The 23,070-nt window shown below is 38.7% G+C and overlaps 4 protein-coding genes and 1 pseudogene across 7 annotated transcripts in view; 2 read left to right on the top strand and 3 right to left on the bottom strand.

Moving 5' to 3' along the window:
• Positions 1–2,236: 2,236 nt before the first annotated feature.
• On the top strand, positions 2,237–5,848 carry LOC130689571 (PAN2-PAN3 deadenylation complex subunit pan3-like). 3 transcript variants are annotated; one of them, XM_057512537.2, is made up of 10 exons: positions 2,239–2,617; positions 2,705–2,793; positions 2,897–3,230; positions 3,404–3,562; positions 3,669–3,947; positions 4,035–4,252; positions 4,343–4,482; positions 4,600–4,800; positions 4,875–5,037; positions 5,332–5,848. In XM_057512537.2, the coding sequence occupies exons 1-10, from the start codon at positions 2,410–2,412 to the stop codon at positions 5,479–5,481; spliced, it is 1,941 nt and encodes a 646-aa protein (XP_057368520.1). In that variant the 5' UTR covers positions 2,239–2,409; the 3' UTR covers positions 5,482–5,848. The 3 variants fall into 3 exon arrangements, with proteins under 3 accessions (XP_057368504.1, XP_057368520.1, XP_057368512.1); XM_057512529.2 differs by having other exon boundaries at positions 2,240–2,635; XM_057512521.2 differs by having other exon boundaries at positions 2,237–2,793.
• Positions 5,849–8,618: 2,770 nt separating this feature from the next.
• The window catches only part of LOC130689626 (tetraspanin-2A-like), a 61,747-nt gene continuing 47,295 nt past the window's right edge, over positions 8,619–23,070 (bottom strand). Inside the window, exons 2-6 of the mRNA XM_057512587.2 lie at positions 10,159–10,270; positions 9,608–9,805; positions 9,280–9,459; positions 9,002–9,187; positions 8,619–8,877 (exon numbers count right to left, since the gene is read on the bottom strand). Of these exons, the coding sequence (XP_057368570.1) occupies positions 8,779–8,877; positions 9,002–9,187; positions 9,280–9,459; positions 9,608–9,805; positions 10,159–10,248 (753 nt within the window). The 5' untranslated portion in view covers positions 10,249–10,270 and the 3' untranslated portion in view covers positions 8,619–8,778. The remainder of the gene's footprint in view (positions 8,878–9,001; positions 9,188–9,279; positions 9,460–9,607; positions 9,806–10,158; positions 10,271–23,070) is intronic.
• LOC130689610 (protein mothers against dpp-like) lies at positions 10,806–13,472 on the bottom strand. Of its 2 annotated transcripts, XM_057512576.2 has the most exons (7): positions 13,358–13,468; positions 13,176–13,286; positions 12,846–13,086; positions 12,276–12,741; positions 11,878–12,186; positions 11,535–11,775; positions 10,806–11,481 (listed from the first exon to the last, which is right to left on the bottom strand). In XM_057512576.2, the coding sequence occupies exons 3-7, from the start codon at positions 13,074–13,076 to the stop codon at positions 11,322–11,324; spliced, it is 1,407 nt and encodes a 468-aa protein (XP_057368559.1). In that variant the 5' UTR covers positions 13,077–13,086; positions 13,176–13,286; positions 13,358–13,468; the 3' UTR covers positions 10,806–11,321. The 2 variants fall into 2 exon arrangements, with proteins under 2 accessions (XP_057368559.1, XP_057368551.1); XM_057512568.2 differs by having other exon boundaries at positions 13,176–13,472.
• LOC130687006 (pre-mRNA-splicing factor Slu7-like) lies at positions 13,813–15,903 on the top strand. The gene is made up of 4 exons (XM_057510169.2): positions 13,813–14,048; positions 14,110–14,769; positions 14,831–15,225; positions 15,288–15,903. The coding sequence occupies exons 1-4, from the start codon at positions 13,886–13,888 to the stop codon at positions 15,870–15,872; spliced, it is 1,803 nt and encodes a 600-aa protein (XP_057366152.1). The 5' UTR covers positions 13,813–13,885; the 3' UTR covers positions 15,873–15,903.
• LOC130687028 (uncharacterized) lies at positions 19,794–21,258 on the bottom strand (annotated as a pseudogene).

Here is a 23,070-nt window from a genome sequence, read left to right as displayed (position 1 = left end):
CATTCTTATATAAAAAAATCATTGTGTAACGAGCCCAAAGGCTAACTAAAGGAAGCTCCACCTCTTACATCCCTCAAGCATTTAACAAGTGAAAGTGAATGTAATCCCTCCCATTTTACCTTGGCATTTGTGTCTTGTTTTGGTATAAATACCGCATGTTTGTACCTTGTAATTCGGAGTTGTTTCGGCAACTCACTGACAACACACGAGGTTTAAAACTTTACAATTGCAATCATTGGGATATTTTAATTGATACAGATTGGGATTTTTTATTTTGAACTTGTTGACATTAATATACCTCCGTGTGGAGTAATAACTCAGACTCTTAAACCAGTTCTTTTAATGGAATTGAGAATTTTTACTAAGACGTTTGCTTGTGGCAAAGGGGAAAATTGAACAACCGATCCTTGCCGATATCGGCCACCAAGAAGGCTCGGTTTCACAGCGCCCCTAGCGGCCTACAAAATTACAACTTTGTTAATCAAAACGGCAGCTCTTCTGACGGGTCTTCCTATTCTAGTGATGCCGCAGCTTGTTTCCAGTTGAAAATCCACAACATTAATTTCATTTAAATTCATGTGTTTTAAACCTATAGTCAGACTTGCCATCCGATTATTTCTTGGGCGATTATCGGTCACCGTCGATAATCGGGAAAAAAATAATCGGTGATCATTCGTCTGTTGAAAAAATTTGATTTTCGATTAAATTTCTTACCGATTATTTTTCCGATTGTTTTTCTATGCCATCTAGCAGTAAAGAAATAACTTACCAACCATTGTTAACCATTAACTATTGTTTATATTGGCACAAGTTAACACTTCGAAAAAGCGTCTGCTACAAAAGTGACACAGCTATGAGTATACTTTCATATACTCTCATCACCGTTCACAGATGTCGCTAAATAATCGAAAAATAATCGCTCGATTAAATTTTTAAAATTTTAATTTAATCGCCGATTTCGATTATTTTAAAATGATTTGATCGTCAATTAAAATTTTAAGCGAAATCGCAATCGTGATTAATTTTCAATCGCGAAGATTTATCTGTTTCCGGGGGAATGCGCGTCTATCGGATAGCTCTTTTGCCAATGGGCCTAGTCCTTTCGGATTTTTGTGCGGTTGTAAAATTCCTTTTAACCCTGTATCGCAGTTGATGGAAAGTCGAACTCTCATAATACTGAGACAACTCTAAATACATATTATAAATGTTAAACATATACAAACAATCAACACCTTAATTTACGTACATACTTAAAGGTAGTCATATGATCCAGGTTGGAAAAACTAAATAGAACTGAATGTGGTTGCCAAACCCATCGGGGTATCAGAACCCGGTTTTTGCCTCTGACAAGTTACTGTTTAGACGTCCCCTGAAAGACTTGCTAATTCCTACACCCCTATTTTTAATTTTCAACAACTGAACATCCTTTTTCGGAGAGGTTACAATTACTTTTACTTGTTGAGCGGTGAACCGCTCTAAGGGATTTTGTAGGTCCGACTTTCTCTTGTCGACCTTTTGACTTAATGCGCTAGCACGTTACACGGTTTTCGGGTTTTACTTGGGGATATTTTTCTGCCTGTGTGGGTCAATCTCCGCGTCCTAACCTGGAGCGGCGAGGAAAAGATAACTGGTTGTAAAACCCGGTTACATACCTGATTACAACGCCTTCTACGTTTGCCCCGAGTTCTACCCCGATTTTCCTACAGAGGTGTAATAGCCAGCTATAAGCCAACAATTATGAAAAACAATACATTTTGACTAGTCAACGGAGAATGCTAAAAATAAATTAAACAAATTGAATTGTCGTGTGCGTTTTATTATTCATGTAAACATTAAAAAAAATAGTGAAAGATTATAAGAGTATTCAGGATCATCAATGATGGCAACGCCCATTGATGATAGATTCCTGACCAGCTTTTTCCCCTATTTAATTCATGAAAAGGGCCTGAAATCAGCCAGGATTCCGTACTTTTCCTCATAGCGCCAAGGAAGCCGAGCGAGATTGAGTTGCGTTGATCCATTCTAACTTACAGTGAATATTGCTATTCCACGGGGTGTCCCACTATATTCCATTACGCGTACGATTTTCCCGGGTCCTCTAGGTGACGCCACCTTAAGCAGATTTCTTTAGCCAATCAAATGGCAAGTTCTAAAACTGGAAACAATACTCCCATAACCACCTTACTATATGAGGGAGTGCAAACAGGCCCTACATTTCAAGTCCTTAATTTTTTTTTCTTCTTACTATTGTAGAAACGTAAACTGAATACGGTATGATTTACGTCTGAATTTTTTCACCCCTTAAGAGTAGTTAGTAGGGTAGCTACGAATAGTGACGCTGGAAAAAAAAGGAGTAATTGTTTCTTAATCTTTGGTTACACTAAACCAAAGAAACTATTATCTTGGTTTATGATGGACGATGTTATAAGCCACTCACGTAAACCTGTTGTGTGTCGTTATTTCGCCGCTTCTGGGACTTGTTTTTATGGAAATGATTGCCAGTTTTTACACAACTCTATTTCGCGGTCAAGTACATCTCCGACGTTTCCGTTACATTTTGTTTCTTCACCAACTCGATCAGCCAATTCCACCACCGCATCAATTTCTACAGAACTAAGTTTGTCGATTATTGAGAGTAATGGCTTCCTTCAGTCGTTTAAGAAAAATGTAAACAAGTCAACATTTTCTAATTATGCCCTTTCAGTTAAAGATGAATGTATGCATAAAGCGCAAGAGTTATCCATATCACCAGATTTACAAACAGCTGGAGGATCTAATTCGTCTCTATTTGAGGTATGTGTTGATGCAGTTAAATTGCTTTTCAAAATATTCGCTTTTATCATATCTAAATTGGTAATTTTATTCGCTTTGACTGTTGCAATTGACTGCGGAACAGGAAAATGTTGGTGGCACTACATATTATTATACACCAGAAGATGATGTTAAACCTAACCATGAAGATCTAACTGTTCGAAATCATGGGGGTCAAGCAACGGATAAGATAGTTCATAACTCAGTTTTGAGCAGAAGAGTTCAGTCTCCAAACCAATTGGTCTCAACATCACAACAACCCAATCATTTGTTTTCAGTTTATAATGGGCCTTCTAGTTTTTTACAAAGTTGCACTGCTCAGCAGGGATCTTCATTTTTTATGAATGAAGACATAAGAGCTGAACTTGTCCAAAGAAACCTGGTGGCTTTATTGGCATCAGATCCTGCTTTATTTCCAGGTATTATCCAAAATTATTTTCCCCCCTCCTATTCAAATATCTATAGCCTAACCTAGGTTTCAATAGACCAATGACAATGTAAAAAAAAATAATCTTGTGTGATGTGATGTATGTTGGTGATGCTATGTTAAAATGTCTGGTCTAACCTGGGAATATTTTTTCTTTCCGAACAGATTTACCATCAGATGTTGATCATTATCACGAACTAGTTCCTCTTGAAACTCATACATTAAATCAAGCAGTCAAGTCCAACACTTATGGCTTAATTACTTCTACATATAAAGCCTCTAATAGTAAAACTGGGATACGATATTGCTTGAAGAGGATTCATGGTAATTGCAAATTGAAAATACAACTGAATCACACTTCCTGATAATGATTGGGGAAGGAATATCATTAAAGAAGAGTTTCATGAAAGTTTAATAATTGCGTATTTAGGTTACAGAGTCACAAGTGCTAAATGTATGTCAATGGTAGAACTATGGCGAAAAGTGCAGCAATGTCATTTGGTGACTCTGAGAGAAGCTTTCACAACAAAGGCCTTTGGTGATCATTCAATGGTCTTTGCCTATGATTATTACCCTGGAGCTGAAACTCTAATGTCAAAGTATTTGGCTTCAACTGCTCCACACTCTGATCCATTCAGCAGCGATCCGTCGGCTCCTCGGCCTTATACAATGCAGAAGAACCGCATGTTACAGCAGCAAGCTGGAAAAGGTCTTCCGAACAACAAATTCCACCTTTTTCTTTTTTTTTTTTTTTTATATATCTATTACTGTATGAAAACTTTCGCATTTGTATTAGGTGTATTGCCCGAGTCTTTACTGTGGAGTTACATAATTGAACTATGTTCAGCTTTGCGATGCGTCCATTCCGCTGGTTTGGCCGTAAGAGCATTAGATGCATCCAAAGTCCTGGTGACCTCAAGAGGTCGTTTACGATTATGTGGCGGCGGAATTTTTGATGTGCTCACCTATGACTCGAGTGCTTCCAACGCCTCAGCTTTGATTCCGCATTATCAGGTAGGTTCTAATCAAGTTTTTTTCCCACTTTTTGTTTTGTCCGCCTTTCTGAATACTCGATGACGATATATTTTTTGGTTATTATTCAAGCAAGAAGACCTCTTGGCTTTGGGAAAGCTTATTCTTGCATTGGCGTGCAACTCTTTATTGGCTCTCCAACGAGATAATGTTCCCACTTCCATGGATATCATCAATAAAAATTATTCCTCGGATCTTCGAAATTTAGTTATGTCAGTATTGCTCATCGTTTTTTTTTTATCCTAGTCTTATAATTTCATTTGATATTCTTTGGGAATTTTATCATTATTTTATCATTTGGGATTCATCTACCTTGTTAACTATTGTAGGTATTTGCTCTCCACCCCCCAAGGTTCTAGAGCCAAGAACATCCAGGAAGTAATGCCTATGATTGGTGCTCGATTTTTCAGCCAATTGGAAGCAGTCACTTTACATGCCGACTATCTTGAAGATCAGCTTGCGAGAGAATTGGATAACGGTCGCCTGTTCCGGTTGCTTGGAAAACTTGGAACTGTTGTTGACCGACCGGAGTAAGGAAAAGTTTTCTCACACTTTATTTTGCGCGTCCTAAACGCCTCCAACTTACTATTTTGCGTTGTTATAGGTTAAATTTGGATTCAACATGGTCAGAAACGGGTGACAGATATTTACTAAAACTTTTTCGAGACTATATGCTACATCCATGCACAGACGACGGGCGACCGTGGGTTGACTTGGCACATATTGTGGCTTGTCTCAACCGACTTGACACAGCCTCTCATGACAAAGTATGTATGTTTTGGGAAGACTTGTTAATTAATCAGGGTCTGCCGACTCGGAAGGTCTTTCATATACCTTTTAAAAAAGATGTGGAGGCTCCCTGTGCTGAAGCAGGGAGGAAAACCATCCTCAAACCCCAACAAAAATAAAACAGTGGTGATAATAATGATAAATTAACTAATATCTAACTGCAAACTAAATTAAAGAGAGACACCCCCATCTGAGAGTCGGCAAGCCTTGCAGTTAATTTTTTTACTTGCTTTAAAGTTTTTTTTTGTCGATTTTATGTTTTTACAATGCAGATTTGTTTAACTTCGCGAGATCAACAAAACGTTCTTGTTGTAAGCTACGCTGAACTGCACCAGTGTTTGGAAACTTCGTTTAACGAACTGCAACAAGCAGCGTTACCTCCTTCACATGTTTTGGGAGCTTCGTCCAGTAACGAGCAATAACTTTAGACGGGGAAGACGGATTAACAAATAGCTCCAGTGTTTGAAAGAATTCGATCCACCATTTGGCACGTTTAACTACTTGTGTGTCCGTGAATGGAGGAGGGGCAAGGTATGAAGATGAATCTCATGCTTCGTCAACTATATTTTTCAATTTCAGTCTTGAAGTATGCAAATGGCCATGATAATGAGAACTCGAGATTCATCGAACGCCTAGGTGGTGGCATCGTCCATGCCGCGTAACATTTTGGATCAAATATTTTTGCAATTGCAGGTGTGTGACACGAACGAATTGCGTTCTATTGTTGCTCTAAATTTTCCAAGTTGTATGCAGTGTTTAATAATACCAATACATTTCTTCCGTAAGTAACTGATCCTCTCGAACTCAATCGTTTTTTTTTTTTCATAGTTCTTTTGTGCCAAACACGAAATCCCTCTTGGCCTTGTCTTCTTTAAGGCGCTTCTAGTAAATATCTCCAGTAGAACAATCGAGGAGAGTAGTAAGGATTGGCACAGGGTAGTAAGGTTTTTTTTCTTTCCTCTCCCATTTTCTTGTTTTCGAATCTTCTAATTGATTCCAGTCTAAAAATAAAAGCTACCCTTTAGCTACCCGTTTTTTTATTGTTGGTCTTCATTCGTTACAAGAATAAGTTACATTTAGAAAAACAAAAGAATTGGTACAAATGGTTCCTATAGCAGCGTAAATTGCTCATTCCAGTTGTGTGCAATATCGATATCCCATGCATTTAAAATGGAGTTTTAATACAAAAACATTCGCCCCATCTCTTCAATACGACGAATATTGCAAGTTATTGTTGGTGTTTTAATGAAACGATGCAGTAAAGCACTGTTTTCGTACAAAAATACAGGCCAATAAAAAATAAAAAAGGAAGTCTGACTAGATTTCGCCACGGGTTACTGCCGGAAGATGGTGGCGGGCCCGTTAGTAAGCCCGTCTCCAGTAATCTGGGGCCGAGTCCTATTCCAGATAGAAAAATTCATCTCCAGGCGAAGTACTTTATGCAAAGAATGTTAGGGTTTTACAAACTTAAGATCTAACCGTCTTATACTGGACAACTACCACATGAAACTGAAAGTCAGGCAACAACTTCACGGCTTTAAAAACCGTAAAAATAGAAGGCAACTTGCCTCATGTGGCCAAATAAGACTCGCCTCAATCATAGGTGTCGTCAAAAAATTTATACTAAGCGATTTAAAATTATCACCCGGTAAAAAACTGCTAAGAAACGATAGCAAACAAAAGACTTTAGATTAGTCAAATTTTTCAATTTTGCTTGTTTGTTTGTTTAAGGAAAAAAATGTTTCAAAGGTAATTGAAGTATAATCTTCCATCGGGCAAAGAGGAAAATTTATGTATTTTTTATTTCTCAAACCGTTGTTGATATTTCAACGGAACTTACTGGCTTACTTCGAATAACCATAGTGCGCACGTCGCAAAAGAAACCCTATCCACTTATCTAGTGTTTGCGCTCTGTGTGCTAACAGGTACAGTATCCTGCACAAAAAGAAGACTTATTATACATGTCTATATTTTCATAGCGTATTAATATAATATTAACATAAAGGATAAAGGAAAAAAATTATATGCTATATACTGTCGATTCGTTTAGTCATTATGGGGCGTAAGCGGTGTGTATCGGCTTGCGATGCGGGAGGTTGGTGTTCAAAACTTCACATTGATAATTACTTTTATACATCATGTCGTTTTGAAGCTTCGTTTGTAAATAATATAACTTATAAATAGTAAAAAAAATTTCCCTTCAACCTCCATGAAATAAACGATTATAAAGATATTTGTAAGACGATTTCCTAAGAACTTATAGCTTAGTGGTATAGGTTCGTACTAGGACACGTATAGCAGTGGTTCAATCCCGAAATGAAACGAAATTTTTCCCGCGCTGTAAAGTCACTGTTGACCAAGTTTTTTTAGATATTTTTCATCTTTGCCTGGGGGATGGGGGTTGGGGGCCTAACAAAAAAAGATTAGACTCTACTTTTTCCAGACAGTTTTCGTAATACCTGGGGCATTAGCAAAAGGTGTCTGGACTTAAACTACCCTTCCCAACTTATTGCGTTTTTGCGCCAAACACAGGCCGACCCTATTTAAAAAAGGTAAAAAATTCACATATTTTACCCATAGATGGCTTTTTCAAATTAAATCGGGTTTTCTTTTTTTTGTCCAGGATATTGTACAGCATGAAAAAATAGAACACAGATGAAAAATATCTAATGAAAAAAATATCATCCTCAGTCACCCACTTTGTTCAACAGGGCCCTTACAGCGCGGGAAAAATTTCGTTTCATTTCGGGATCGAACCACTGCTATCCGTGAATGAATATGAACTTCTACCACTGAGCTACAATTTCTCAAAACCTCGTCTTATGAATACCTATATAATCGTTTATTTCATGGAGGTTGAAGGAGAAAATTTTTTACTATTTGTAAGTTATATTATTTACAAACGATGCTTCAGAACGACATGATGTATGAAAGTAATTTACTATGTGAAGTCTTGAACACCGATCTCCCGCGTCGCAAGCCGATGCTCGCCGCTTAGGCCCCATAATGACTAATTAGTTCGACAGCATATAGCACATCATTTTTTCTTCATTCATCCTCTATATTATAAGCGAAAATATAGACATGTATAACAAGAGATAATAGCTCGGTGGAATAGGGTCGGAGTCAGATACGGATTGCAATGGTTCAAACTCAATATAAGGTGAATTTTTTTTCCAAGAGCTGTGAAGTTGCTAGTGACCAAAGCGGGTGACTGAGGATGACAATGTGTTTAATGCATATTTTTCATCTTAGCCTGGGGCATGGGGGTTGGGGGTCTAACAAAAAAAGACTAGACTACTTTTTTCAGACCTTTTTCGTAACACCTGAGGCATTAGCAAGAGGTGTCTGGACTTAAACTACCCTTCCCAACTTATAGCGTTTTTGCGCCAAACCCGCCCTAACTCTATCTAAAAAAGGTCAATAATTAATATATTTTGCCCATAGATGGCTTTTAAAAATTAAATCGGGTGTTCTTCTTTTTGTGCAGGATACTGTACATAACATGGAAAACAATACTAACCAGCCACCAGTAGAACTACGTTCAGAATAAACAAAATATGTTCACAACTTGCGGTGTATTTTCTTTGGTTTGTTTACTAATGTGTCGGCAATATGTTGAATAAGATAGTGATTCAAATGAAATCTATTAGACTTAATCGTGTTTAAGCAGCTAAATGCTTCAAAATAATGTGAATGGAAAATATGCAACGAAAAATTTAGGCTTTGGACTTCTTCACAGGATTATATACCTTTCCTTCACTTTCAAGCTTGCGTAGGGTGTGCCGCATAGTAAGGCTTGCCGTAATGCCAAAAATCTGGTAAGCAAAGTCGACAGAAAGACAAACCCAACGTGTTAGCCATACACGCATTGCACCATTTTAGTTATCTGTTTTCTTATTCCCGTTAAGATTTTTTTTTTTTTTAGTGTGAATAACTTACTTGCAAGACTGCAAGAAATAAGGATATCCCAGCGATCCAACCACTGCGTTCCTCTAGATACCGGGACATTCGAATGTAACACCCGTCAAGATATTCATTCCCGGTCGCTTTATCTCTGCACTCATTAGGCACAGGCTTGTAAACTCTAATGTAATCTAGCGAGCTGTACGAACCGCAGCAACCAATCTATTAGGGAAACAGATTTAAAGAAAGGTGAATAAACAAAAAGAGAAAAAGCTAAATAAAATTAAACAGAAATAACTGTTATGGTAATTTACCTCTTCTTGGATGATGCGTAAGATTCGAGCTTCTCTTGCGTTAGTGTCGCTTACGTAAATTAGCTCATAGAAGCGGTCGCGTAGCCACCAAGTTACATTGGACCACAATGTTCCATTATTCAAAAGGTAAGCCACCCCAGCGATTTCCAAAAGGAAACATACGATGAGCAACACACCGTACTACAACACGCAGAGACGAAATACAAAATAAAACGGTGCAGATTCATTTCTACAACTTGTCTTTCAACCAAACATTTATCCGGACGGCTAAGTTTAAAAACGTAGTCCGGAGTTGTAATAGTATTAATTTGTTCTTTCTTATATTTACCAGACCGAGAACGGTAGGGTTTTCCATTATTGCTCCACAGCAACCAAGAAAAGAAATAGCCATAACAATAGAAGCTGCAGCAATCAATATATAAACTCCTGTCCAGAATTGGTAAAGTCGCAATTCTAGGATGTAATGTTTGAAATCCCAATCGTAGCGGATCCATAATCCAAGCGTGAGAATGACGACAGCTGTTAACTAAGGGAAAATTTCAACATTCAAATGTTTGAATAAACCAAGACTTCGTTGGCGGTTGCAAGATTCCTTTAAATGTAACGCGTTTTCTGGGCTGTTATCTCGCCATAAAATTTATCAGTTATGTTACTCGTAGACATTGGGGCAGGTAGGCGTTGCTGCGTATCGGCGACCAGCGAAATTGGGTATCCGTTAAATATGTAACTGTAACTCGTGTTACTGTACATATTTCATTCCTTTTTTTACCTTTTGTTTTACACCTTTTCATTTGCACGATCGCTCCATGCGATTAACCAACTACTCATGTCAAAACTTAGCCCCTCCAAATTAAAACGAAAGCAACAGCTAATACTTACAAAAGAGAGAACGTTGAACACAAAGAGAAAGTACTTCATGCAAAGTAGAGCACGTTCGCTTTTAGGCCATCCACTTCCTACTCCCGCCATTTTAAAAAATGACTGTTCACAGCTTAATCCTCCGAAATGGTAAAAATGGCTGGGTGCCAATATCGCTGTTGACTGATCTTGCACCTAAGACACTAACGTAGTTTTACCTGAAACAGGAACGAGTCTATTGCGCTGCAACGTCTGTTATCTGCATTTCCTGTAGCAACATATTTGTAACAGGGGCTGATATGTAGAAAGATAGCGCAACAACGATAAGCGCTGGCCCTGCGTTTGGTTTTACTGTGGGCGACGCACGCTGCTGATAATGAGAGAAGAATTGTTACCAAACGCCTAAGACCAATTAACTGAGACTTTTTGGAAACAATATTTTTGTTTTATTTGGAAACAAATTAAACCCTTGGGACTTGATTTCCTTTTCCGGAATGGCCATCATCTAAATGTCAACTGTGAAATCGTTTTGCAACTACATATAATACGACAAGGTTTGCTTGTTCTATAACGACAGTTCCATAGTCAAAGTATTGATACCGTAAATTTCAACAAAATTCGTGATGCAGTACGTGTGCAGTTTGAAATACGTCTAATCAACTGGAATATGGAATTCGCTATTTATTGATAAAAGGGTGTGAAGACATTTATAGAGCATTTTACAATCCCACAGCACACAATGAAACCAAATCTATTTTTTAGAAATGTCACATACCTCCTGTATCCCCAGCAAAATATTTGAATTCGCTCTCTTCATTTCAGCTGTTGATAATTTAGATTCTCAAGTCCAAATGAGCAAATTCAGAGATTATGGCACACGTTAGCGTTCCCACAGGATCAGACGGAAACATGAAAAGAGCTCTCTAATGTAAGAAAACTAAAATAAGAAACAAGCAGTATCAATGCGGGTACACTTGAAGATGTGCGGCGCAAACATATTCGAAAATTAGCATGGATGTGTAAAAAATTTTCAACTGTGAAAAAGACTGTTGCAATGGAGTCATCCGCAACGTTTGAAGAAATAACTGCAGCTTATCCACAAACTGTTGCACTGTCTTCTACTACAATTGTAGATGAAATTCTTCCGATGATAAAATTGCGAATTTCAACGAAGCATTAGATTGTTACGAGACCGATGAAATGGGATTATGTGGCGATCCCATTTGAGTAAGAACTTTATCCAACCATTGTAGTGGTCCATGAAGATGGATTTCTATCCAGCACGGGGTGCTTGTGACGTCCTGGCGATGGTATTCTGCGCCCCAACCTTTTACGAATGACATTCTAACAATACAAAGATTTAGAATACACGCAAGAAATACATAATGCATTAATACCTTATTGTACACATTTTGGTGAGCTCATACACAGCTTCAAACCCATGGTTGACTGATTGTGACAGAAGCTGAGCAAATTCCTGATTATTGAATATTTTAAGGGAACAACCAGGAGGAATCTTGCAGACAGTTGTCGGATGAAAACCATGGTGATGATTACAATTACGAGATTGAACAAATATAGCTGAGTCAGACAAACATTCGGCATACACCTCACCCCCCACGTAATACAAATGGACGCCTAATATAAAGAATTCATCATCATCATTAATACTGCTGAAATCAAGTCTGCCATATAGTAACTGGATATCGGGTTCATTACGCACAACTTTAAAAAAATCACCTTTTCCAATGTGTCGCCGCGTATTTTCTATGGTCGAATTGCGGTTGACATTCGAAAGTTGGCCGAGACAAAAGCGATCCGATTTATTATCAGGATTTGTGAATCCATCCACAATTATTGAATGGGATTGAGCGTGAAATACTTCGCCGACTCGCGAATTCAATTCATAATATGCGATGCTACACCAATAAATGGGCTCTTGATAGGCCACAGGTGCCAGGTCACCCACAGGGCCATGAGTTGTATCCATAGGTTCCTGGGAGGAAGCATTTTCATCATGGGGACTGTAAGCTGGTGGTGGTGTTTCAGCTATTTCAGAAATTCGGTTAGTAATATTGATGTTAACAAAAGAGATTTTGTAGTTAAAACCAAAACTCAATATAAAAAATTTTGCTAACCTGGTAAACTGCTGTATGGACTGTTTGGTGCAGGACTGGAAACATTACTCATTGGTGATGTAGGATTTGTGCTGACTGAGAGGGAGCTTAAGGCACTGGTGGTAACAGGACGTTCCATACTTTTAGTGGTTGAAGGGCCTGGCGCTTGGGACAATCCGACAGCTTGATTGGCAAACCCATGGGCTGAATAAGACACATTATGAGGCATAGCTGGTTCAGGTAGTTGTTGGAAAGGCAAGAGAGAATGGCCAGGAGCAAATTCTGAATGCCTTGGCACAAGAACCGGTGGAAGCACTGGACTTTCAACTCTTTTATAATGATAAGGATTGATGCACACTTCTTTTTGCTTCGAGGAAAATGGATATTCACATATTTCTAAAGGTTTCAGTTCATGATGAGACTGAAGATCTGGCCAACGCCACACACGGCAATATATCACATGGGGTAGCCCTTTGCGATGTGAAACCTTGAAGAAATATAAACAAGAGGAAACCCATTAGATTCATTCCACATTTTTTAATGTGTTTCATAAGCTCAACGGTAACTGAGTACAGTAAGTGTTACACTTACTTGCAGTCTCCCATCTAAGCTTCTTGGAATGGTGACACATTTACTTGGTTGTCCAGGACAACTGAGTGCTTTCTCCAACTCCTCTATGGCACCTTTTTTCTTTTTCAGTTTTTTCACTAATGAATCAACAGCTTTCTCTGCCCATTTCTCTTCTTCATCTCCTTGTTTCCAACCAAGCAGTTTTTTCACTGCTGGGCTTGTGAAAGAAAAAAGGCTGTTCAGTGCAGACATCTTTAAATATCTACATCAAGTATTAGATATTTAGATTTAGATAGCCGAGTAAGGCCTTAAAATTCTCAAGACTAGGCGGAAATATTTCGGGGTATGTACTTGCCACTCCTCAGAAGATCGGATTTGATGCCAATCTCTTTGATTGCAGGTGGTTACAGATCGTAAAGTTCACGTGTCAACGCCTCTCCAGAAAAACTCCAATGCGTTTGTCTGTTATATTTTTCAGTTATTCTTGACGAAAGATAAAATTTCATGTGACCATCAAAACAGATGACGCCTACCAGTGAGAAAGAATAAAATAAATTTCATCACAAAATTTTAAACAGTGGAGGTTGGACAAATTTCAATATGCAACAACGAATGGCGTGACGCACTTGTCTCACAAGCTGTGCAGGTTGTGCTAAACAATTATCGTTATTGTAATCGATTACCAATTTTATATTGATTTCTTGACTATTTTGTTGACTATCATTGTACGTGAAATCGATAGTTTCCTCTTTCGAGTAGAATTGGCAGGGTAGAATATGTTGCAACGAAATTTCGTTGCAATAACGGCCTTTTTTACCTATTGCAACGAAATCTTTCTATGAGGTAAAAATATTTTTCGCTATTGCTACGAAAGATTTCGTTGCACTTAAAGGGTAAAACAACTTTAAAGTGCATGGAAATCATTCGTTGCAATAGCGAATAAGGCCACTTAGTGCAACGAAAGATTTTGGTGCAATAGTGAAAAAGACTTTTATTGCAGTGAAACATTTCGTTGAAATAGATTCTATTCGATTTCGCCATAAAATTCGTTTCTTCTTGTAATGGCTTCTACGCCAAGTTTACCAGTTTCTTTGCTTATCGCTAGCAAATCTCAAGCAATTGGTAATGAGCCCCAAAAGAAGACTAGGGAAGACTGGAGGAAAGCAAAAGAACTCGAGGAAGCTAGGAAAGCAGGAACTGCTCCAGCTGCAGTAGATGAAGAAGGTAACTAACTAGTTGTGTGTTTTATTTTTCAACCTGCACTACAAATTATTACCTCCACCAGGCAAAGACATCAATCCACACATTCCACAATACATTTCTTCTGCACCATGGTACTACAACACTGTTGGACCCACATTAAAGCATCAAAGGCCCCAAGAGGATGAGAAACAGAAACACCTAGCTAAAGTTGGAGATTGGTTTCAACGTGGAGTAAATCTTGACTCCCTTACAACCAAGTTTCGTAAAGGAGCATGTGAAAACTGTGGAGCTGTGACCCATAAAAAAAAAGATTGCATGGAAAGGCCAAGAAAAGTGTTGGCAAAATATTCTGGAGCAGAAATAGCTCCAGATGAGTTCATTCAACCGGAACTTAAGCTGGATTTTGATGGTAAACGTGACCGTTGGAATGGTTATAATCCATCAGAGCACTTGGGGATCATTGAAGAATTTGAAAAAGTTGAAGACACTAAACGCCAGCTTAAAGCACAGAGGCTTAATACTGGAGATGAAGATGATGGGGGTGAAGAAGAAATGGATGGTGATGAAGATAAATATGTTGATGAAGTTGACATGCCAGGAACAAAAGTAGATTCAAAACAAAGAATTACTGTTCGAAACTTAAGAATTCGTGAAGATACAGCTAAATATCTTCGGAACTTGGATCCCAGCTCAGCCTACTATGATCCAAAGACTCGTTCTATGAGAGAAAATCCTTATAAAGGTAGAATTAATATCAATCATAGATACAGTGATTGTTGCTACAATTTCTTTGAATTTCTCAGATACGGGCAAAGAAGCAGAACAGGTTGACTATGCAGGAGAGAATTTTATTCGCTTCAGTGGAGACACGTCAAAACATGCTCAAGCTCAGATGTTTGCATGGGAAGCACAGCATGCAGGTGTTGACGTTCACTTATTGGCTGAACCAACCAAGGCCGAAAAACTCAAAGTCGAATATGTTGGTAAAAAGGAAGAGATTAAAAGCTCTATTCAGGAGAGTATTCTTGAACGCTACGGAGGTAAAGAACATTTACAAGTTCCACCAAAAGCACTTTTGCTTGCCCAAACGGAGCAATATGTTGAGTATTCCCGAACCGGGAAAATCATCAAAGGTGCTGAAAAACCAGTAGTAAGCTCTCGCTATGAAGAAGATATATATATTAATAACCATCAATCAGTAAGTCTATTAATAAAATTACTTCTGATAATCCTGTCTAAAGGGTTTAATCACTTATTTAGGTTTGGGGCTCATATTGGAAAGACGGTCAATGGGGATTCCAGTGTTGTCATTCGACAATAAGAAACTCCTACTGCACGGGAGAGAGAAGCAAAGATATAGATGAAGGAAAAAAAACAGGGTCGTCGGTGGCTATAACTGCGATCAAAGTCGAATGCCCACCTTCGGAAAACGAAACTACGGATAGCCAAATAGATGACCAAGTTGAAGAAGAACGTGAACCCGAATTGCTTACGTCGAATAAGGAAAAAGAATGTGAAGCTTCATTAAAATCTGAGGCTCGAAGAATGAAGAAGAGGGAAAAGAAGAAGAAAAAGAAATCACAAAAAAAAACAAAGGGACTAAGGAAATCCGCACACGAAAGCAGCAGCTCCGGTACTGATGAAGAAACCGAAAAGAAGAAAAGATTGCTTGAAGCTTTAAAAGTGGAAGAAAACCGTATTAAACAAGTGGAACTTCTTATGGGTTTAGACGAAAGGAAACGTCCTTACAATAGTATGGTAGAAACCAAAGCACCAAATGAAGAGGAACTGGAAGCCTATTATATTAAACGTAAACGTGACGAGGATCCGATGGCATACTTTTAGAATCCATGTAGAATAAATATGCGTATTCTGATTTTCTCTAATGAGATTTTACCAATAATCTCTTGTGTTTAACTCTTTGTCTCACGTAATAACAAAATAAATTTGTGCGATTATCGTTAAACGTTGAATTAAATCATGTATTTCTAACCACATGTAGTAACTAGAATGTTTCAACGAGTTTTGGTGTTGCCAGCTTTCCTAAATTTCGCGCAAGAAATTAGTGAGTTGCTCGAGATCGATGAGCAGTGGCGTTTAAAATTTTTATGTAAAGTTTGAGATTATTGGAACTGAGTCAAATTAGAGAAACCTTAACTGGTTGTCGACATGATGTATTCAGCCTTGTGACGCAATACGTTGCACTTTTCCCAACGATCGCCACAGTCATACCCTCCAGCCGATAAATTAGAGGATTTTCATTTTTTGTATTTTAACAATGAATGGGACTACCACAAAATAAGTAATTGTAAAGCAAGAAAGAATCAAATTGTCGATAGAAGCTTTCGTTGTCAAGAAATTGGTCACCAAGAGAATTAAACCCTAATTCAAAACCTAATCCTTCAGAGGATTATTACGGGAAAACGTACTTCGTCTCCAGAAAGAGAAAACTGAAAACTACCGATGTCAACGTTGAGCCACTCTGGAGCAATAGTTTCGTATTAAAATCTATAGTTTCTAGGCGAAAATCGAAATAGGAAATTCATTTGTAAATGCACTGTTCGACACTATAGCCGAAAGAAGCGTAATAAGTGGTACATTATTTTCATAAGCTAAAGGAAGGATTGAGGTAATCAATTTCGCTATAGAGGTAGATGTGGGGTTTTTCAGCATAAACGAAAGGCACTTCTCCCCGTGAGGCACAATCACATTAAAATTTTTATTTGGCAGAAGAAACGCTATGCCGAACAGTTGACAGAAATTCATCTTCGTAAATGGTATTGCTGAAGATTGCGTCTTAGGGCGTGATGCCCTTGGGAAATGTCAGTTTATTTATCTTTGAGAATTCCTCCAAACTTCACCACTGCCGCAACATTCCGTCTGGGCTTAGCCTAGAATCCGACATCTCTACAACGCAAAATTTTCAGGCTGCTCGCGAGGCAATAGGCACTACTTAGTACATAATTGTGCCTACCGTTTTCTTTATGGAGAAAGTGTGTGTTGCCGCCACTAGGGCTTTGAGTTCCTTGCTTTAGTGGTTAAACCGTTAAAGTTAAGCCAGTTAAAGAATAATCCGTGTAGTGCATGTCTTTAAGTTTTTTTCGAAGCGAATAATATAAATTTGGTTGCTATAAATTCTTCCAATGAGATAGTATGTTTTTAATACTATTATAATATATATGATATATATACTAATATATATATTGTAACGAACGATCGCCGTCGAGGCCGTTTATTTGCAATCTAAAGGATACGGTCTACAGAATGGCTAAGTTATTTAACTAAGCTCTAAAATAGAGTATGAACAACGGAACTTTGGTAAGATAATATCTAACAAAGGTTTACAACTTTGCTACATCACATGTAACTGACACGGAAGGAACCTCGATCCAGCTGCGTGGCCTCCTTTTATATCCATCCGTGTTGGGCGTTTTATTCAGTTCTGAAGAATTCAGCCAATGCTAGCGTTAATTGAACGATAGCCTTCCGGTGGCTTTTGGTAATCATGCGTTGACGTAACTCCCGGGGGTTGTCCACAAGATAAGTTGCATAGGTTGCATAAGCCTACGTTTGCTGTACGTAGGTAAGGGCTATCTATTTTTGGGTAATTGTAATCAACATTTTCAAATGGAAAAAATTTTAAAGGCAAAATGTGTTATGGTTGTTTTTGGATATAAGGAATTGTAATGGGCGCAACTGATAAAAACAAAAAAGTAGATGTTATGCTTAAAATTTTCTTTTTCTGAAAATTTTACATAAATTTCATAGATGGGATACCTCTTGATAAGAGCTATCGATTGATGCAAAATTTATCAATTTTGACTGTTTAATTTTCTCGTAAATAATTTTAAAGGCTTTCATGATTTTAGAAGAGGGAGAAAATCGTAGAAATTAACTAAGATATGTTAAACAAATCTATTTCATCGGTTCTCATTTAGTTAACATTTTTAAATGTGTTTTCCACATTTCCGCGTGGAAAACTACGTCTTATCGCGCCTTCCGCGTGGAAGAACTCCAAGTTTACAACTTTGTAAAAAAACAAAAAAATTAACTAACGTCCCGCGCGTTTTTCATTTTGACCATAGGGAAAAAACGTATCCTCACCTACGTACTCCTTAGTACATGTGTAGTAGAACATGTTGAAAATTTTCCGTTCCTTGTGGTGATTGTGAATGGAACAATTAATACTGTTGCAAGTGCCCTCTTGTGTCGCATTTTATCTCCATGCGTGTTCCCCCTTTTGTGTAGTTTGAATTTCCACTCCTAGAGGGAAGCTCTAGGGCGGAGTCGACTGACGTCTTTCATGCAATTAAACAGCGAGTCGGGATTTGGAACGCCATCCGACAGCACGTTTAGAGAGGCCTTTACTGGAAGCTGGTTATCCTCGCGTAAGCCCTTTAAGAAGAAGCCTTGCATAAGCCGGCTAACCTTCGCGTCTATCGTGTGTAAATATTATGTATCATTTTTTGTGAATGTTTGTTATAAGCACTATGCCCATGTATGTCACAATAAAGAGGAGTTGTAACAGTACAACTTTCAGTTTTAGGGACCTTTAGTGCCTCCAGAACGCCACGAAAGCCCGTCCAAACAATGGCTTCAGTTAAGGTAATCTCGAATCCAACAAACATCGTAGCCGTTTAGTTGGCACTTCCAGACACTGATGAAGAAAACGAAGAAAAATTTTATAGATTACTAATAGAAAATTATAGATGTTTTCCTTTTAAATCAAACGATTGGTTAAGATATAAGGACATGGTCCCATTTTTCAAAGGGAATACCACACGGGCATGTGGACGTTTGCCCCCTTCGACAAATGCCCCCGTGGGGGTGGACGATTGCCCCCCACGCCATAACAGTTGACCCCCCCCGACTGTTGCCCCCTAACCTAAGAACAACAAATGCCCCCTCTCCTCTGTGAACCATAGCCCCCTATCAAATAAGTACTGGAAATTGTGAAATATATCGACCTTTAATTTTCACTACAAATTAAAAGAATTTTGTTGTACAATTGTGTTTAAAAAGAAACAGAGAATCAGGGGGATGTAAAAGATGGTGTAAGTTGAGGATTTCGGCAATTTCTGCGGCTATGTCTAGTTATTGGTGAATCGCCATCATCTGACAGGTGATGCGGCAGTCTTCCGACGCAAAGTGAGTGGCGACGTGCGGCTGAAAAGGACGTTTCCTCTGTTGAACTGGCAGTGATAACAGGCATCGGAGTAGGATTTACACAAGACCCAGCCAAAAACCGTCGTCTTGGATACACCGTGGGTCTTTCCTCAACGGGAGAAGAGTTAGAGCATCTTAATATCAGCATCTTGCTAAGAAAATCAACCGGTATTATTTCTTGTGTTAGAACAATAACATATTGTTCTATATTTACGTGAGGCTCCGTGAGATTCCTAGATAATTACAGAAATTCCCGTAGGCTTATTTCCCATTCCATGAAACGGTGTCCATTTTTCTCAACCATTTCGTCCTTTTCCCGCTGTCGCAATGGTTTTGGCCTAGTGGAAGGCCTGTCTGCTAATTCGGTCTCATAATTACGAAATTTCGCATTTTCGGCTTCTTTGAGCTTATAAATAATAAAGTAAAGTATTATTAAATTGTAAGGTTAGGTGAATATTCTTTACTTACACGGGAAATCCCAAACGTTGAGATGCGAACCTCCCATGCGTTTGTTTAACCATGAGTGCCATGATTTCGACCAAATTATTGGTCCGATGTGTCAACCCGAAAACGCTGAATACTTTCGGAGACCTCGCCGATTCAGTACGAGAAGAAGTAGGCGTTCAGTTTCTTAATTGCTTCCTGGATTGCCTTAGTTTCCCGCCGAATGTCATTTGCATAGTGCTCTTGAATGTCCTAGAAAAAGTTTCACTCTTTACTTGTTTTGGGTTTGAATAGAAATCACAGGAACTTACTTCGTATCCTGCCAAAATCCTATTTGCTGGTAAAAGAGCGAGAGCGATGATTTTTCCCGATTGTTGGATGGTTGGAGTACGCATTTTGAAGGCCATGTTTCTGCATCCTTTAATTTCAAAGTAGGTAATTAAACACATAAAAAGCAACAAGTAAATCAGCACCTGCGAATAGTGGAAGAAACAGCCGACAGCTTCGCTTCCATGAAAGGCTGCAGTTACCCCCGGTTTGCTGCCTCATAGTCGCACATGACCAGATCCAAGCCTATGAAACGATCGGGATGTAACTGTTCGAAAACGTCAATAATCATTTCGATTGCTGCGTCGTAAAGCGCTCGAGTTTTCCTGGTCATTAAACCATATGCGAAAGGAAAAACCTAAACAAAATTTTTATCAAAAAAATCGTACGGTTGTTTTCTGTAGCTGTTTACATTAATTACCAGGTTGAACTTGACGATGTGCAACGTAAACAACTGTTTGAAGAGCCCGGCACGGTACGAAACGTAGCATCCGCTTGAATTTAATTGGACTCGCGAAGCTGTGGTAATAGTTACGGTGACAGGAAAACTAGCGCTTCTTCGCCTTCAGCGACTTTCACGTGACCTCGATAAAACTGCCCCTTTCAAATGCGTTGCTAAGAAACAATGAAAGTAAAATGTAGCATAAGTTTAAAACAAGATACATTATAAATGCATTACCAGTATTCAGGATATTGTTGTATTAAATTAGCAACTTCCTGGACCATCTCTGGGATTGGTGGTTGCCGTCTGCGCTTGGCCCGCTGCATCCTACGTTGAATCACTTTGCCATATCCGATAGGAACGCCTTGATGCCTAAAATAACAAATCTTTAATTATCTTAGGAATCTTTAACGTACAGTGGCTAGATACTTACTCACGACGAACGGCATCAAAAACCACTTTAGGTTGTCTACGATCGAGTCCGACTGCATCAACGCATGCGTTGACTACGGCAAGCAATTGCTGTTCTTCTGCTTCTGGGGGATGATTGTGGTGCTTGTTTCCCTGCCTGAAAAACAGTCCAAATTCCATATCAGACTTATCCTGGCGTTGCAACCACCGTTTGCTTTTTTGGTGTTTTGCAGTAGTAAATGATGGAATACGCTCTGCAAAAAAAGATAGGAATAAACTATATTTAATTTTTTAATTGTTTCATTTTTAAAAATAAAATTCTTCTTACGTCCTCTTCTGTAAGTGGTAAACGAAGCCTTTTTTGGAATTGTAACGAGTTCCATTATATTTCAACCTTTTAACTGGTTCGACAATAGGATGCTCGTCTTCTTCAAAAAGCATTTTGGTTTGACACAAGAGGTAGAAACGGAAAGATGCGCTAGGCGTGTAAAAGAAGATTAAATGGTATTTTTTTCTTTTTAGTAAGTATATATACTTTTGAAACTTACCTCTTTTTGCGCCATACGGCAAAAATCAAACGGAGATAAAGCGGAAACAGGTCTCTGGAGAACGATCACAGTCGCTTTGCTTGTCTTTTTCCTCTGCCGACATTTTTTGCAGTTAACTAGGAAAGGGAAATCCTAAGCGTTTTTCAGGTTGCAGGAAAAACCTGTGAAAACAAATAAATAAACAGATTCTTACCTGAAATTTCAATAGAAAAAAAATCCAATGCAAATACCGGAAACGTGCGTGGCATTTGCATCTAGCAGCTTACATGAAAGGGAGCTATTGATCAAAGAGGAGAGGGGGCAACAGTCGGGGGGCAACTATTATTGCGTGGGGGCAATCGTCTTCCCCCCACGGGGGCATTTGTCAAAGGGGGCGATCGTCGCAACACCATCAAACGTCCTCTAATAAGTTACCATAGGTTTTGTTTCTAATGGGTACAAGTATTTTTCTTGCTACCGGTTCCGTCGTTAGCACAAGTAAAGCCTTAATAAATCCTAACTAAAGTATCTAATTTTTTCTTTCTCTAATTTATTCTTAAAAATGATAATGGAAGCATATAAAGCATGCAATATCGCTGCGGTATTGGTAAAGGCTAAACCTATTGTAATGAAAATGTTGCGGCCTAAAAATTGGGCATTGCCATATTAAACTGAGCTCAGGCCATGCTTTACATTGGCTGGAGCGTTTGAGTGATCCTCAATCAAAGGTGTTATTGAGGGGAAATGTTACAGATTTTAATGCACTGTCGTGAACATGTAAGTTGTATTAATAACGAAATTGGATCATCTCGTGAAAAATTCAAATAACAACTCCTTCCCTTCAAACATACAGCTTACCACATGTCTAAAATACAGTAAAAGAGGGCTACCGTAGAACATTATTTGGTAGCCAGAGAAATAAGTCCTGGGGCATTAGGACCCGGAGATTAAGAATCCAAAATTCGACCTGGGGTCGTATACCGAACTCCGAAAGTCAAGCCAGTGAAAGTTGAAGTCGAATTATAAGTCCGATTATTTTCAAGTTGTATTCTGAATTGAAAATTGCACTTGACTTTTGAACACTTTACTTTCTGTTTTGTTTAGATTGTCGCATGCACTGTTGTATTTAACTCGGAACGAAGAATACAAGTGACGACAACAAGTAACACGATCTTCTTCTCTAAACCAAACAAAGAATAAACAAGAACTTTACTGAAACTTGGAGCAACACTGTGAAAACCGCTAGGGAAGCCACGGGAACTAAACTAACGGAGTTTAGACAACCCCGGGAGCTCCTCCCCATAGAGCCTCTTCGAGTGAAGTTTCGCAGCAGTGTTTTATACTGCTGCGCGAATCACACCCCTTCCGGGGTCCGTATCTCTTCATCTCTTCTAGGGTAGCATTTCTTCTGGTGAATTCTTTCCCCCGGTTGCAGCGTAGTCCAAGGAGCGGGTGAGTCATCTCTGTGAAGAGATAATGATTCTTCTATTCCCACCCGCGACAAGATACTTACTTGACTTTTATCATGGGCGGGGCTTGCATCGACCAATAGCTGATTTCGTTTATGTGAATGTAGCAGACGAATCTTCTGCCTGTCAGAAAAAAATTCATGTGTATCAAACAACAACAACAAAAAATCAAAACATTCGTTTATTTTTCAGTGTATTTACAAACTTCCGTTGTAATTGCTAATAAAATGGCTCGTAGAAGTACAAACAAGGGCCCA

Source organism: Daphnia carinata, chromosome 8 (assembly GCF_022539665.2).
Source record: "Daphnia carinata strain CSIRO-1 chromosome 8, CSIRO_AGI_Dcar_HiC_V3, whole genome shotgun sequence".
In the NCBI taxonomy this organism is placed as follows: domain Eukaryota; kingdom Metazoa; phylum Arthropoda; class Branchiopoda; order Diplostraca; family Daphniidae; genus Daphnia; species Daphnia carinata.
Note: the sequence above shows the minus strand (reverse complement) of the source record. Positions and strands in the feature narration are given on the sequence as shown.

What these genes read in the sequence shown, in the direction of transcription:
- LOC130689610 (XM_057512568.2), bottom strand. Translation starts at nt 13,076, where the DNA reads ATGTCTGCACTGAACAGCCTTTTTTCTTTCACAAGCCCAGCAGTGAAA. An exon ending in TCCATACAGCAGTTTACCAG is followed by an intron (nt 12,187 to 12,275) that starts GTTAGCAAAATT and finishes TTTCTGAAATAG; the next exon opens with CTGAAACACCACCACCAGCT. An exon ending in GCGGCGACACATTGGAAAAG is followed by an intron (nt 11,776 to 11,877) that starts GTGATTTTTTTA and finishes TCTTTATATTAG; the next exon opens with GCGTCCATTTGTATTACGTG.
- LOC130687006 (XM_057510169.2), top strand. Translation starts at nt 13,886, where the DNA reads ATGGCTTCTACGCCAAGTTTACCAGTTTCTTTGCTTATCGCTAGCAAA. An exon ending in GAGAGAAAATCCTTATAAAG is followed by an intron (nt 14,770 to 14,830) that starts GTAGAATTAATA and finishes TGAATTTCTCAG; the next exon opens with ATACGGGCAAAGAAGCAGAA. An exon ending in ATATTAATAACCATCAATCA is followed by an intron (nt 15,226 to 15,287) that starts GTAAGTCTATTA and finishes TCACTTATTTAG; the next exon opens with GTTTGGGGCTCATATTGGAA.
- LOC130689571 (XM_057512521.2), top strand. Translation starts at nt 2,410, where the DNA reads ATGATGGACGATGTTATAAGCCACTCACGTAAACCTGTTGTGTGTCGT. An exon ending in GATCTTCGAAATTTAGTTAT is followed by an intron (nt 4,483 to 4,599) that starts GTCAGTATTGCT and finishes TAACTATTGTAG; the next exon opens with GTATTTGCTCTCCACCCCCC. An exon ending in ACACAGCCTCTCATGACAAA is followed by an intron (nt 5,038 to 5,331) that starts GTATGTATGTTT and finishes TTTACAATGCAG; the next exon opens with ATTTGTTTAACTTCGCGAGA.